This window comes from Mytilus edulis, chromosome 7, assembly GCF_963676685.1.
Source record: "Mytilus edulis chromosome 7, xbMytEdul2.2, whole genome shotgun sequence".
In the NCBI taxonomy this organism is placed as follows: domain Eukaryota; kingdom Metazoa; phylum Mollusca; class Bivalvia; order Mytilida; family Mytilidae; genus Mytilus; species Mytilus edulis.
Window position 1 is genome coordinate 24084901 of NC_092350.1, and position 16242 is coordinate 24101142.

General features: G+C 32.5%; 1 protein-coding gene across 1 annotated transcript in view; it reads left to right on the forward strand.

Annotated features, from left to right (window-relative positions):
- LOC139481074 (uncharacterized) overlaps positions 1-14337 on the forward strand; it is a 36259-nt gene extending 21922 nt beyond the window's left edge. The window contains exons 9-12 of the mRNA XM_071264149.1: positions 2277-2401; positions 4586-4766; positions 8149-8286; positions 10139-14337. Coding sequence (XP_071120250.1) covers positions 2277-2401; positions 4586-4766; positions 8149-8286; positions 10139-10236 — 542 coding nt within the window. The 3' untranslated portion in view covers positions 10237-14337. The remainder of the gene's footprint in view (positions 1-2276; positions 2402-4585; positions 4767-8148; positions 8287-10138) is intronic.
- Positions 14338-16242: the final 1905 nt, after the last annotated feature.

Consider the following 16242-nt stretch of genomic DNA (forward strand, 5'->3'; position numbering starts at 1 on the left):
CGTGAATTTTTAGAAAGAGTTTATTCATTTAGGATCAATAAGCTTAACTGGATAGTTTCATAATTTTCATGCAAGGTAAACTAAATCTCCGTAAAAATAAGGATCTGGTATCCTGTTTGAATTCAGCTTTCTACAGATACAACCAAACTTTTAAACCAAATATTTTATCAATGGAAAAATTAAGTCAAGATTTAAACTATTTTTTGGTAATGAAATCCCGGACTTAATGATTTACATAGTTTGCGTTCATTAAAATAATAAAAGAAACCAGACACGGCGTTTCGAACCAGTTGTGAAAAATAAACCCCGTAAGATGAAGCCAAGTGTATGAATCTCTTTGAAATTGTACCACAGAAATTTCAATTCTCTAAAGAAAGTAATTGGGATTGATTTTGAGAGTTATGGCCCAAACCATTAAGGAATTATGGGCCAAAAACAAGCCTTTTGCTTGTTTCAAGATTATAACTTGTGTATGGATCTCTATGAAATGCCACACAAGGTTCTATTCTTCAAAAGGTTGGTCGGGATAGAATTTGGGGATTACTGTCCGAACCATTATGGAAAAATGAGTCATGAACGATACTTTTCTAATACTTTGTATAAATTGATTATTTATTGAACGAGAATGTAAATGTGATTTTCGATTTTGTGCCCCAAATTTTTAATTTAACATTGAGGATCCAATGGTCCAAAAAATTAAAATTTGTTTGATTTCTGAAAAAAAAGAATTTACAGGGTTCTTTGATATGCCAAATTTAACTATGGCTTTGCATTTTTTTTTCGAATCTGTTCGCAAATTTGTCTACATTTGGGTTCAAAGGATAAACATTAAACTGGTTTACACATTTGTCCATATTAAGGTTGAAAGGATAAAAAAATAAACCTACTTTAGTTGCTTTTCTTTGAACAGCAATGTGGATGATTGTAAGGGTGCATTTCAGTCTAGTAGGTTGTTCATCTGACCTTGACCTCATGTACATGGTTTGTCGGTAAGGAATGTTATTATTTTTATAACCCTACTGTAGCACTAAGTTTTACCGTTGTCCCTGTTTATGTCCGTCCGTTAGTCCTAAAGTTGGTTTCATTCCCTAACTTTAGTTTGTCTCGACCAAATGTCATGAAACTATAGTCTTATTACCGTAAAGTTAAAACATTGATCAAGTTTGAATATGGTTGCGTCACTTTTACCTTCGTAGAGTAATGTCCCTTTTCAAATGGAAAAAAATGCTGAAATTTTTGTATCCATTCTCTTACTTTTATCATTCTTGAGTTATATCCCTCTATAATACTACATCCTAGTTGGGCATCATCTGTGTCCCATTGACACATTCCCCATTTATTTGGTAAATTTGTTCGAGAACTGTTGAATAAACATATATTTTTTAAAATAAGTGAACTCCTTTAAAAACTTGGCTAAATAACATTGTATACAAATGAATTAATAAATTAAATTATCGGTGTATGCAGGCGAGATAATGCTGAAATTAAATGTTGACCATAAGAGTTTTAAAGTCTAATTTCATTTTTTTCCGTTATTTGACCATACTCAATCTATGTCAGAAACCTTAACTGTGTCAAATATTTAATCACAATTCATATTCATAGCTGTGTCAAGCTTTAATATAGTGTCCATACTTGCCGTAATTGTTCAGTGTTCAACCTCTGTTGTTATATCAAGCTGTGCCATGCATGAAGCAAGTGTCTTCTTCATAGTGTGTTTGATTACATCTTCTGACATCAGACTCGGACTGACTTGAACTGAATTTTAATGTGCGTATTGTTATGCGTTTACTTTTCTACATTGGCTAAAGGTATAGGGGGAGGGTTGAGATCTCACAAACATGTTTAACCCCTCCGCATTTTTGCGCCTGTCCCAAGTCAGGAGCCTCTGGCCTTTGTTAGTCTTGTATTATTTTAATTTTAGTTTCTTGTGTACAATTTGGAAATTAGTATGGCGTTCATTATCACTGAACTAGTATATATTTGTTTAGGGGTCAGTTGAAGGACGCCTCCGGGTGCGGGAATTTCTCACTACATTGAAGACCTGTTGGTGACCTTCTGCTGTTGTTTTTTTCTATGGTCGGGTTGATGTCTCTTTGGCACATTCCCCATTTCCATTCTCAATTTTATTGAGTCTCAACAGTTAGCATATATTATTATATATATATCTTTGATCATCAAGCTTTGAATAAACATGCTTTACCAAAAGACTTATGGTTTTGAATTTGAGTGCTGTCCATAGATCTTCATATAACAGATCAAATACTCCATTCCAGTTTTGAATCAACCATTTGATGCTGATTTGGTTCAATGCAAGCGTATCAATGGAGTGAATAACTTGATATTAAATGCCAAAGTTTTGCATACCAATAGACAGCCTTCATTCACTGCTTTTATTCAGGTACTTATTCTTACACTTTCATCTTGACATTACCTTTTAAGGCACTGCTAGTATTAACAACAAAACGACTTTTTTATGTCCCCGTCGAAGCGGAGGGGGCGTTAAGTTTTACCCTTGTCCGTCTGTACGTCCTAAATTCGTGTACGTTCTCTAACTTGAGTGTGCCTCATCCAAATGTTATGAACCTTAAACACAACGCTTATAACCACAAAACACAGATCAAGCTACCTCTAGTTCTAGAGCTATGCCCCTTTTTAATTGGAAAAATTGCAAAATGTCTAGTTTTTGTTTTCTAACTTGAGTTAGCCTAAACCAAAAGTTTTGAAACTTTTACACAATGCTTATTGTCACAAAATACAGATCACGTTTGAATGTTGGTATCATTTTCCGATCGTTCTAGAGTTATATAAAAAAGAAGATGTGGTATGATTGTCAATGAGACAACTATCCACAAAAGACCAAAATGACACAGACATTAACAACTATAGGTCACTATACGGCCTTCAACAATGAGAAAAGCCCATACCGCATAATCAGCTATAATATGCCCCGATAAGACAATGTAAAACAATTCAAACGAGAAAACTAACGGCCTTGTTTATGCCCCTTTATCAATGGAAAAATTACAAAATTGCTACTTAACCCAAAGCATTGATTTAAAAGAAATTTCACCTCACATTTATATTGTTATGTATTCGTACATCTCCATAATATGGATAGTCCCAGATCTCCAATTTTACATTTTCATCCGAATGATTTCTTGGATTTCCCTAACAAAATCATGGACTTCACCCTTTCATTATATAGAGTATGCACATCCCTCATAACTTCTATGCCAGAGATTATTGATGACATAATGACAATTCATTTTTCATTCATTGTATTTCGTAAAGAAGACAATAACAATCAAAACCAAGGAGTAAACAAAGACTCATAAAACCAAAAGACATTTACATCAACAGTTACAAATAATAAATAAGAAACAACACGAACTCCACTAAAAACCGGGAGTGAAATCAGGTGCTCCGGAAGGGTAAGCATTTCCTGCACCGTATACGGCACCCGTCGTGTTATTTCTTTGTTCAGTTCGGTAGTGAATGAATGTTATTATGACTGAGGAAGAATATCAGATATGATTTCTGACACACTTCAGCTCATGATCGCGACCGTAAAATTTCTAGAGTGATGACCTTATTTGATTGATTCATAGCCCTGTCTCAGCAACTTTTGATAAAGCAGTATTTCTCGTTCAACAAAATCAACGTACTTTGAGCTAGCTCTAGAGTAACGTATCAATTGAGATACATATACTCCATATGCTGGTGCCGCTGGGATGTTGCTACACAGAAATGGAAATTGACTATAGGAAAATTAAAATCATCGCGTTTGTCATAAATTTATGGATATTTAACCTACAATAAGTAGTCATTTCGAGAAAAAGGTCTAAATGTGAAGCAGATTTATCTGTGTCGGTAGTATCTTTAATTTCAAGATTAAAAATTTTGACATTGCAAGAAAGAAGGTCGGTTACTCAAGACTCTGTACATCTGTCTTTCAATTTGTATGTCCGTCTTTCGCTCCGTAAGAAAGACTTATGTAGAAAACTTTTCTGTACCTCTGATCTATTCATGCTTGAACATCTTACCTATCTATTGACAATGTCATTTAACTGTTATTTTTTGGGAGGTTACTTGCATAAATTTTCATAAAAAAAAAAGAACTTGAACTCCTGAGTTTTGGTCCATTGACTGATTGGTATCGCTTGACTATTTTATGCGTCTGTAACATTGTATGACCTCCAATTACGTGACAATGAGACCCAGGATGAGTATGCTATCTTACACGTTCGATGTACCGAAGGAGGAATTTTGGAATAGTGACAAAAGAAATTATTTTCCTAAAATTTCTCGATATACATATAGTCATATTATAACATGTTTGCTATTAAATGCATTTATCATCATGTGACCTGACTAGTTTATTACAATGTAAATGAAGTTGAAATATATATGTACAATGTATCAAGTCTTTTTCAATTTATTGTTTGATTATAAAGCTTAATTAAACCCATGGGCATTAAATTGGCCCAAATGTATAATAACAATTTCTTTGTCACAATATGACAGGGTCAGGTAAGTACCCTAAGATATCTTATCTTAATTGAACATTGTATATTGTTTTCAGGATAAAAATATAACAAAACACCTAACATCTATTGAAAATCCAACAAAGAATGGATCATGGATTGAAACCTGGATCAAATTAAATCTTAAACTGACTGAAGAAGACAATAACAAAACATTGATGATTTTGTTCAAAGAAAAAATTATAATCAAGAAAGTCATTAATACAAAGTTATGCAGAGGTATGTCAGTTTGTTTCACCTTTCAGGGAGGGTTCATTGGGTTTTAGTAAGTCTTATGTCAGTTCATTTTGTTATTCTATTTATCTGACCTTGTAGCGTTTGGTCACATCGTTCACTCAATTTCTCAAGTAAGCTTCAATACAATCTTAATCATTATGAAGACTCAAACCACAATTTAACATGTGATTTAAAAAAAAAAAGTTTTATTTGTTTATATTCAACGCAAGAAGTGACCTTCAAGTTTTGCATGAAGCTTAATGTTTTTTTGTTAAAAATATTATGATCAGTCATGCTTTCCTTTCATGTTAATTATTAAATTTCATTATATTTACTGATTTTACATTTTAATAAAATATATGTTGTTAATAATTTGAATCGAAAAACATAATTTCATACAAAAAACCTTAGTTAGAAAAAAGTGATGACTGGAGATATGAGAGCAGTATCATTCCAAGAGAAATCAATTCTATCCATATGCAGCAAATTAGTATAAAGATTGAAGAGTTTAATTCATAGTAGAATAAGCCTGTAAAATATTTTTTTTCACAGCACAGCCACGCACTTCATTCTAACAACCTTTCACTTTAGCAATTTGTTTAGATATTTTACCAGTTGTTCAGTATGTAGGAAGAGTAATCAAACTGCAATTTGTTTAACTGTTTTATCTATTGCTATTTTGATACCCTAAAGCCCACTGCATAAGCCCTACATTGCTCAGTTTGTCCATCCATTCGTTACAAACTGTGGTCCATTTAGAGAACTGTTATAATTTCTTAGTCCGAATCGGGCGAGTTTTATGGAAATTCGGGAACAAAGTGTAACGTGAAAACAACGTTTTTTTCATTAATAGATTATCTAAACAAGTTTTATTGAAATTTTGAAATTTTACATAGTTTTTACGGGGTGTAGGGTAGCAGCCTACACTCTGGTAGTCAAATATAAGACATTTTAATTTTAATACGGAGACAGAGAAACTGGATTGAGTCAAATTTGGCGCTCAATGTTGTGAGAGTTACGTATAGATGGTGTGACGTCAACGTGGGTCATTTGCATAGCTAGGTCAGTAGTCCCATTCCTTGAAAATGCGGCAGTTAAGTGATTCAGTTAATGAATTGAGTGTAAATGATCGACATAATAGGACAAAATCGTTAATGAATTAAATATTTAATTACAAACATCATGGATAATCTACAGAATTCAATATTTCACAAGGAGCAATCATGGAACTAAGGAAAACTTGCGTGAAGTTCCCCGGGATAATGGTTAGCAACGTCTGGGGATATGGGTTAGCAACACCTAGGGGCTATGGGTTTTGTAACGACTTGCGTTAACCAATTGAAATCCTAGAAATATACTAAGCCGGGGATAATAACCAATACTAGAAGGTGCGTCACAATGTTTGTAAAACTTCCTAGGTAAAAGTCAAGGTCAAACACCTTGGTTTCAGTTGACATCCTGATGTCCTATGGTAACAGTTGTGTCTGAATTTTCGGCTCTCCCTTGACACCATTTGCGTGTATGGTCTTGAGGAAACGACGATAGTTCGTCGGAAGGGACGATAAAAGACTGACCCATGTTGAGAGAGAGCCATATCTCTTGCACGTTAAATATACAATTGTAGAGTTAGAAAAAGAGCTATCTAATGCCGCTACAAGGCAGCACTCGCACCTACAAAGTGGAAAGGGATTAATATAAGTTGTAAAACTTTTTTCCCAATCCACAATGAATAAATATGTTTAAACTAAACGGTTGTGTCTGCTTTATATCTTGAGAACTATTATGATTGCAAAGTTCATATCTACTCTATATCTTGGGAAATTTTATACTTTCAAAGTTTGACAAACCCTAAAGGGTGTGTCATAAAGTACGTAAAACTTCCTAGGTCAAAGGTCAAGGTTAAACACTTTGGTTTCAGTTGACCCCTATTGTCCTATGGTAACGGTTGTGTCTGCCTTATATATTGAGATCTATTATGATTGCAAAGTTTATACTTAACATATATTACCAGTTCAAAATTCAAGGTCAACAACTTTGGTTTCAGTTGACAACCCCATGTCCTATGGTAAAGATACAACTTTTTTACCACAATTTAATCACAGCATGGCCAACAGAGATGTTTCCCATCTTAATGATGTCTTGTTGCTTCAACTTTACTTGTTAAGTTGATCAAATTTGTCTTTGGTGTATTGTGTGAACAAACAAATATTTTTTGTTTGTTTGTTTTTAATAGTGGTTAAGAAAATAACACAAATTTGACTGTTGCACCCCTGTTTTTTTTACATTAATACCTATTGTGTTTGTCCTGTTCACACATTGTTGTCAATCTAATAGAATGTTATCGGATTGAAAGACATAAAGACAACTAATTAGTGGTGTTTTTGTACGAACCTGAGTATTTAAGCGGGTAGAAGATCTGGATGATTTATGATTCATACCTTGTATACCTTTTTTATAAGGTTTTTATATATGCATTGTCCTTGACTTTATTATACCCCGCTTTATAAAAATTGGGGGTATACTGTTTTACCTTTGTCTGTTCATCCCTATGTTCATTCATCCATTCGTCAGTCCATCCATCTGTCCCATGAATATTTTTCGTTGCATCTTTCTCAGGACATTCATCATAAGAATTTCTAAAACTTGGTTTGAAGATTTATATCAGTTTGTTTATACATTGTGATGCGTTTTCAGATTCATCTTTAAACAAGGTCCTCTTAACTGAACACTTGCAGCTTTTTACATTATTATATTTGGCCGGTTGACGGGAGTATCATAGGTGAACTGAAGGTCGCAGTTTCACTTGTTTTCATGGTTCAGCAACTACTAAAACTAGATTTGCAGTTTTTAAGTGATGTTAAATACTCACTTTTCTCTGTGACACAATATTGAGTGGCTGGTTTAGTCCTTTTCGTTATAAACAGTTAAGTCAACTATGACTGGTGTATGGAATGATTTTTAAGTGTACATGTCTGTCTTATAGGTTTCATCCCTGGCCTAATATTCATGGTTCATTAAGTCAATGTTAAGTTAAATTTAATATTAATTAAAGGTCAATAGTATTCATTAATGAAAGTTGATAAATACACTCATGAAGTTCTTTTTTAATTATTGAAGAACAGTAAAAAGTTATGGACTAAGATATTCCTTCATTTTGTTGTTCTGACTTGTTATTTTAGGTAACGATTTTCGGTACTTATCCATCTTCGGATTTCAAATGTTTGGCTTTGAGCGTTCCTTATGAAGGTAAATCCAGAAAAGAGCTTTGGACGCAATAAATTATTAAACGTGTTGTTTTCCATTTTTTTATATGTGTTCTTTGTATGAGGAACATCAATACTACAGTTGTTTTAAGTATTAATATTAATTGTCTTTTCTATTTCAGGAAATGAAGACTCATTAAAAATCCCATGTGGTGATAAAGTGTGTCAAGTTCTTCTACTGTGTCTAGGGGGTTTAGGGGTACTAGCAGCTGCTTCCTTTTGTATTGTGTACAAGAAAGATTTATTGTGTTTCAAAAAAGGTGAGATTGTGATTTAGGTTTAGGGATTGGTCTACAAAAGATATTATAAGAGTAGTTTCACAGGAATCAAATAAGATGTATTCATTGTCTTAATCATTGATATATTCAAAATAAACTGCGAAAGTTTACCTCTGGTATTTTTAAAAGTTACATGACTAATTCTAGTTGTGATTGGGATTGTTAACCAATATATCTGTAACATTCCATGAAATAAACCAGTTAAAAGGGAAGACTAGCAGGCACCAATTAAAAGTTGTTTTAATGTTTGTTGTAATGTGAATATGCTTGGGTAAAAATACTACATTTATAGTGGTTCAAAGACACATCAACCTATTTTATAAAAAAATGTTTTATCAGTTATAAGTTTGTGTCAAAATTTAAAGCAATTGTATGTCTTAAGGAGGCTCACGGACCCGTATAAACAATTTAGAAAAAAATAAAAAAAATAATAATTTCATTACAAATTTTATTAATTACTTTTATTAGTTGTTACTTTATCATATGGTACAAAAATCTTTCAAAAATATACATTCGTCAGATCACCTTGAAAATGTATATATGACTGAAAAAGCTCCAAATTATCTCCCTTTGGTGCAAAAATGCCATATTTTAGCATTTAAATTGAAATATCTTCTTTATTTGATACGTTTCCCTCAGTTTTAGTTTGTATCCCGGATTTGTTTTTTTCTCTATCGATTTATGAATTGCAGCGGTATACTACTGTTGCCTTTATTGTTAACTCATCGGTGACTTTTATTTTTTATTATTATTTTCAAATAAGCTTACCTAAACTAAACTATTGTAAATTTTGAGTTTTCTGTAATTTCTTTCTTTTTTTTATTTCAATATTAACTCCTATTAGTTCAACAGAAAAAAGGGACCTTTACAAAAATGTTTGATACTTTCGAAGGCAGATTATGAGCGTAAATGAACGGTGGACCAATTATTTTATTTTCTTTTTCTTTTTAGTACAAGTTAAACTTCATTTATGGAAAAATATAGCGAAATCCTATATTAAGAAAATAATTCGATTTAGACCCGCGAGCCACCTTAATTTACATTAGAATGACATATTCTTACAACCTTGGTCAAGTAGGCTTATATAATATGTAAAAAAAATCTATGAACCAATTTTTTCTGTAGTATGCATGCTTGATAAATAGAAATACATATGGGTTTCCCTGTGATGCATTATATACTATTTCAAATTCAGATGTATAATCTTATTTAAATAAATATTTTTTCTTAATGAAAAGTACTGACATCTTTAGCCTAAGAAAGAAAATCTGTAGATGAACTACAAAGGACATGTTAAGAATAAAACTGATTTGAAATTCTGACATTCAATTTTGAAAAGATAATATTCTACCGATGATTCCAGTTGAATTTGATGTATCAAAACAGAGAAACGGGTAAACAAACAACACAATTTGACATTAAGATCTTCTAAACCATTCTCTATTTAAGTAAGGAATTGACTCGTATGAGGTACAAAATGTAGTGTCTTAGACTACATGTGAAAGAGGATAAATTTTAAGTCCTTATTTTGCCATTATACTCTCTGGAAATTCAATATAAAAAAAAATCAAATAGAATGTTCCTTCTAAATATGGTATAAAAATCATTAAGAATCATTTAAAGGGAAAAGCTGGTTACTGTGCATAATTGTTAAAAACAAAAACAGAAACTTAGCAATTTTATATTTACTCTTTTAGTTATTGACTTTTCTACTGTAATGAGGACTTTGCTGTCTATAAGATTTATTGAGCAAATAGGATTAAGTTTGATTAAGTTTTTGTAGATGACTTGCGTGTTTAAGCATTTGAAGGAAATATGTACTGTATTTTTACAGAAACAGATAACACAGGATATGAAACGGAACCTATGGCAAATACGAACGATGATGCAGTTTCCAGAAGAACACAGACATCTACACTAACTGATTATTAATAAAAGTATAACTGCATTCGCTGTATAAGAAGCACTTATGATGAATAATCAAAACATGCAGATCGACTAATCAGTCTGCTGTTTTTTTTATGCCTCCACCGCTGGGTATCAGGCGCAATAAGTATTATTTTTATCCGTCCAGTCCAATGGTGGCTGGTCTATATGTCCTCAAAATTGGTTTCCGTTCTGTAACTTTAGTTTGCCTCAATCAAATGTTATAAAACTTTTACACAATGATTATTACCACATAACACAGATTTATTTGTGTAGCGTGATTTTTTTGTAGCGTGATTTTTACCGTTCATGGTTATGTCCCTTTATAAACATAAAAATTGCTTCACTTTTTGTTTCCATTTTCTAACTTTACTTTGCATATTTTGATTATATTATTTATTATGTCTGTTTAGTTCACGCATCATTGTAAATATAACGGAATTTGATGAGACTGTCAATAAAGTGAGAGGTTTAGCGCTTTAAAACCAGGTTTAATCCACCATTTTCTAGATTTGAAAAATGCCTGTACCAAGTCAGGAATATGACAGTTCTTGTCCATTTGTTTTGATGTGTTTTGTCATTTGATTTTGCCATGTGATTATGGAATTTCCGATTGGATTTTCCTCTGAGTTCAGTATTTTTGTGATTTCACTTTTGCCTCAAAAAATGTTTTTAAACTAATACATGATACATTTTACCACCAAACACAGATTAAGCTGGAATTGGGTACTTTTAACATTCATTTGTGGTGCTCCTTTATAAACATGAAAATTGCTTTTTTTTTCTTATTTTTTCACTCTATTTCGTTCTGCCTTATTTTTTATTAGTTTGTTCTGACTTTTTTACATAAATTGTCATGCTGGATTTATTTTGTTTTTGACAAGTTGCTAACCCTACCTTTTTTAAACTAAAATATCCTTTCCTATCTTTTTTTTTTAAATTTCATCATAGCTCACAATGCATGTCATCACAGAACAGTCTATATGAATCCTGCATCTGTATGTGGAAGTTGACCTATGCATGTTTACAGGTGTAGGCATTTGTGACCCATAGACACATTATTATAAATTTGTATGTTTGTGTCTTAATTAAATTTAGCTTATCTGGCCAATGTGCAATGGTTGAAAATAGAAGTCTAAGGGAAAATTTAAATAACGAGAATGTCTTCAGAAACTATCGTTAGACTTCAATGGGATCACTTGCTTCTAATTCAACAACTGACCAAATTAAATCAAACTTAGTCTCAACAATTATTAGGATGTCTTATACTATTAATTATGATTTTAACATTATTTTACATGATTCCAAAAAAGATCATTTTATAGAAAAATTATGTTTTTCCTATGCGAGATTTGCAACCCTGCTTCTGTAACATTGTGGCAACACTGTCTGCTCTGTGTCCAGCGCCCTAGACCACTTGATTAACTAGGATTTATAAGATATGGCTCTTGTTTGATTGTTTATAGTCCAAAAGTGCCTTTCCACATCCGTTATATCTAGGACTGTAACACAGTACATGATGTATCTTGCAGATGATTTGTTTTTTGTCTGTGCTGGTAAGGATGATAATTGTACCTACCAATTGCTGTCATGTGAACTTTAATTTTATACTTCTGTATATTGATGTACATTATTATTAGTTTAATTTATATATTTGATGTAGTATATTTTGAATGGTGTCGATTAATGGCATTTTGAAGGCCTGTTCAAGGGTGAGATTTAATCTAGAATGTTATGAACATTTTATTTTTAACATAAATAGTTTTTTGATGTCTTAATATTATTTGTTTAATAACTGCTTACTTTTGGAAGTTAAAATAATTCATTTATAAAGTTTTTAAAATAGGGTTCCAGAAGGGTAAATATTGCATTATGCCACTCAGAAGGGTGTAATTGATTTACAGTATATATGTAATGATCAAATTTTAAAGTCAAACCTCAGTTGCTACTTGAAAATTAACTTTTTTGTAGAAATGATTTTAACTTCAATATTTTTCAGCGTCAAGCAATATTACTGAATAGCAGGTCAATAAAGTTGGTTTATCATTTTCATGGATAGGAAAGTCTTAACTATGAGTAATATGCTAACTTTATTTGGTTTAAAGTTAGAATAATTTTAGATTGAAAAGTGCAATGAATTTAGAAATAAAAAAATTGTGGTATGAGTGCCAATGGCAATGAGACAACTCTCCATGCAAGTCACAATGTGTAAAAAGTAAACAATTATAGGTTAAAGTACGGCCTTCAACACAAAGACTTGGATCACACCAAACAGCAAGCTGTAAAAGGCCCTAAAATGACTAGTGCAAAACAATTCAAACAGGACAACCAAGAAAAATAAGAAACACATTTGAACCATATTAACAAACGACAACAGGTTTCTTACTTAAGACAAATACAAACAAATCCAGCGGGTTTAAACCTTTGAACAGGCACCATCGTTCGCCCTAACTTTTTTTAATAGCAATGAAACATTATAACATAGAAAGACACACTATAAAATACAAATTGAAATGACTTCACTCAATCAAAAACATATAAACAATAACAAGTAAACATAAACTGAACAAATAAAAAAGGGACGAAAGATATATTTGATCTATGAGAAAATATAAAAAAGTGTTAAATATGTCCATTTAATCATGATGATGTAATTAATTGCCCTGAACTCATTTCCATGGTTCAATGAGTAGTGGTAATTAAAATGTTAATCAAATGTTGGTCACATTTTCCTAAAGAAAATGTAAATTTTATTGAAAAAATGTATTGTAAGCAGTATCAAGTGTACATTTCTTGTCAATTACTTGTTTTTACAGGAATTATGTCCCTTTGAAATATTTTTATCTGGAGAAAATTGCATTGAAAGCACTGCCATGCCTACATTTCTTGACAATATTTTCATGAAATTTATATTGACAGTTTTATATCAGCAAGACCTTGAAAAGTTCAACAATCTGTGCCAATCAGCTTTTTTTTACAGGGGAAATGCTCCTTATCAATAGAAATTCAAAGGAAAATAGCATAATAACCAATCTCGCAAAAACAAATCCTGCAGAATATTTATTAAGTTTAGACAACTGATATATTTTTTCTATACTGTTTTTGGACAAATGAATTATGTTGATGACAGGTGCCAATGGAACTCTTTTATTAATTGTAGGTCTGACAAATTTTATATGACCTAGACCTCATTTGAATGGTTTATTGATCAAAAATAAATTTCAATATTGTCAAGATATTCATTCAGGATCAATTAAGCCAGTAAGAAATTTCATTGCACCGGTATGCAATCTTCTGTATTGACTGTCATAATGTCTTTTATTTATTTAGATTATCAGAAATTCTTGTTCAATTTGACATTCAAAACTGGTTTTTTTAAGAATAATTTTGTTGTAAAACGTTTTTGATAGAAAATTTTAAACTCAGCCTGCTTTAAAATTATTGACTTGTCTGCAGCAGTTTCAGAATGATATAATGTATAGTCATGTTATTTAGTGGTGACAACATATAAAGCTTTTTCTATGAAAGAACTGTATATTCCATATTTGGTTAACAGGTGCCTTTATATGGCCTGACTTTTCTGTCTGGCATATGTCTGTTATCTACATGGATGTTTAGTACATATATATATATAGAACCATTGCAAGGTGTACATGGATCTTTTCGATTATCTTTAATTTATGTGATACAAACTTGGTCTTTATCTGATTAGTTTTAATGCCAAAACAATAAAGGGAGTGCACTATTGCTCATATATATATTGCAGGTTCATTCATTCTATTCCCACTTTTTATAAATCTTGTGGGAAATGTTAACATTCATGTGGGAATACATGTAGGGGGAAAACTTTTGAAAATAAAGGACTATACTGTATAAACATCGTTTAATCAACTCTTATTGACAACTGTTTTAGGACAGACAATAGATTATTTTTGGGCAAAAAAAAATAATCAGTGTTTTTTTTTTTACTAATGCGGATTCTTTTTTCTCTAGAATGCAGAACCTAAATGAATGAATTGTTAAAGGATAGTAAGAAATTTGTCTGCAATCATTTTGTTTATATATTATCATTATCATAGAGAAAAAACATCATACAAAATCAGCTAATACCGGGCAAAATTCAAATTTTTAAAAGTTTAATGGTGGTTTTTTTCGTTTGAAATTGAATCTTATTATATATTTGTAATATTTAAACATGTTAAACTTTTAAAACTGTATTTATCACATGATATCTCTGTATCTACTATCAAAGCCTGTTTGTTGTGTATTACAATATAATGTTTTGATGAATTTGGTGATCGAAAAATAAATTTGAAGTTGAAAAGTCGAAATATTTTTAGCTCACCTGGCCCGAAGGGCCAAGTGAGCTTTTCCCATCACTTTGCGTCCGGCGTCCGTCGTCGTCCTGCGTCCGTCGTCGTTAACTTTTACAAAAATCTTCTCCTCTGAAACTACTGGGCCAAATTAATCCAAACTTGGCCACAATCATCATTGGGGTATCTAGTTTTAAAAATGTGTGGCTTGACCCGGCCAACCAACCAAGATGGCCGCCATGGCTAAAAATAGACCATAGGGGTAAAATGCAGTTTTTGGCTTATAACTTAAAAACCAAAGCATTTAGAGCAAATCTGACATGATTACAATTGTTTATCAGGTCAAGATCTATCTGCCCTGAAATTTTCAGATGAATAGGACAACCCCTTGTTGGGTTGCTGCCCCTGAATTGGTAATTTTAAGGAAATTTTGCTGATTTTGGTTATTATCTTGAATATTATTATAGATAGAGATAAACTGTAAACAGCAATAATGTTCAGCAAAGTAAGATCTACAAATAAGTCAACATGACCAAAATGGTCAGTTGACCCCTTTAGGAGTTATTGCCCTTTATAGTCAATTTTTAACCATTTTTCGTAAATCTTAGTAATCTTTTAGAAAAATCTTCTCCTCTGAAACTACTGGGCCAAATTTAACCAAACTTGGCCATAATCATCATTGGGGTTTCTAGTTTAAAAAATGTGTCCGGTGCCCTGCCTAACCAACCAAGATGGCCGCCATGGCTAAAAATAGAACATAGGGGTAAAATGCAGTTTTTGGCTTATAACTCATAAACCAAAGCATTTAGAGCAAATCTGACACTGGGTAAAATTGTTGATCAGGTCAAGATCTATCTGCCCTGAAATTTTCAGATGAATCGGACATTCCGTTGTTGGGTTGCTGCCCCTGAAATGGTAATTTTAAGGAAATTTTGCCGTTTTTAGTTCACCTGGCCCGAAGGGCCAAGTCAGCTTTTCCCATCACTTGGCGTCCGTCGTCGTTAACTTTTACAAAAATCTTCTCCTCTGAAACTACTGGGCCAAATAAAACTAAACTTGGCCACAATCATCATTGGGGTATCTAGTTTTAAAAATGTGTGGCGTGACCCGGCCAACCAAACAAGATGGCCGCCATGGCTAAAAATAGAACATAGGGGTAAAATGCAGTTTTTGGCTTATAACTCAAAAACCAAAGCATTTAGAGCAAATCTGACATGGGGTAAAATTGTTTATCAGGTCAAGATCTATCTGCCTGTGAATTTTCAGATGAAACCGACAACCCGTTATTGGGTTGCTGCCCCTGAACTGGTAATTTTAGGGAATTTTTGCTGTTTTTGGCTATTATCTTGAATATTATTATAGATAGAGATAAACTGTAAACAGCAATAATGTTCAGCAAAGTAAGATTTACAAATAAGTCAACATGACCAAAATGGTCAGTTGACCCCTTTAGAAGTTATTGACCTTTATAGTCAATTTTTAACCATTTTTAGCTCACCTGGCCCGAAGGGCCAAGTGAGCTTTTCCCATCACTTTGCGTCCGGCGTCCGTCGTCGTCCTGCGTCCGTCGTCGTCCTGCGTCCGTCGTCGTTAACTTTTACAAAAATCTTCTCCTCTGAAACTACTGGGCCAAATTAATCCAAACTTGGCCACAATCATCATTGGGGTATCTAGTTTAAAAAATGTGTCGCCTGACCCG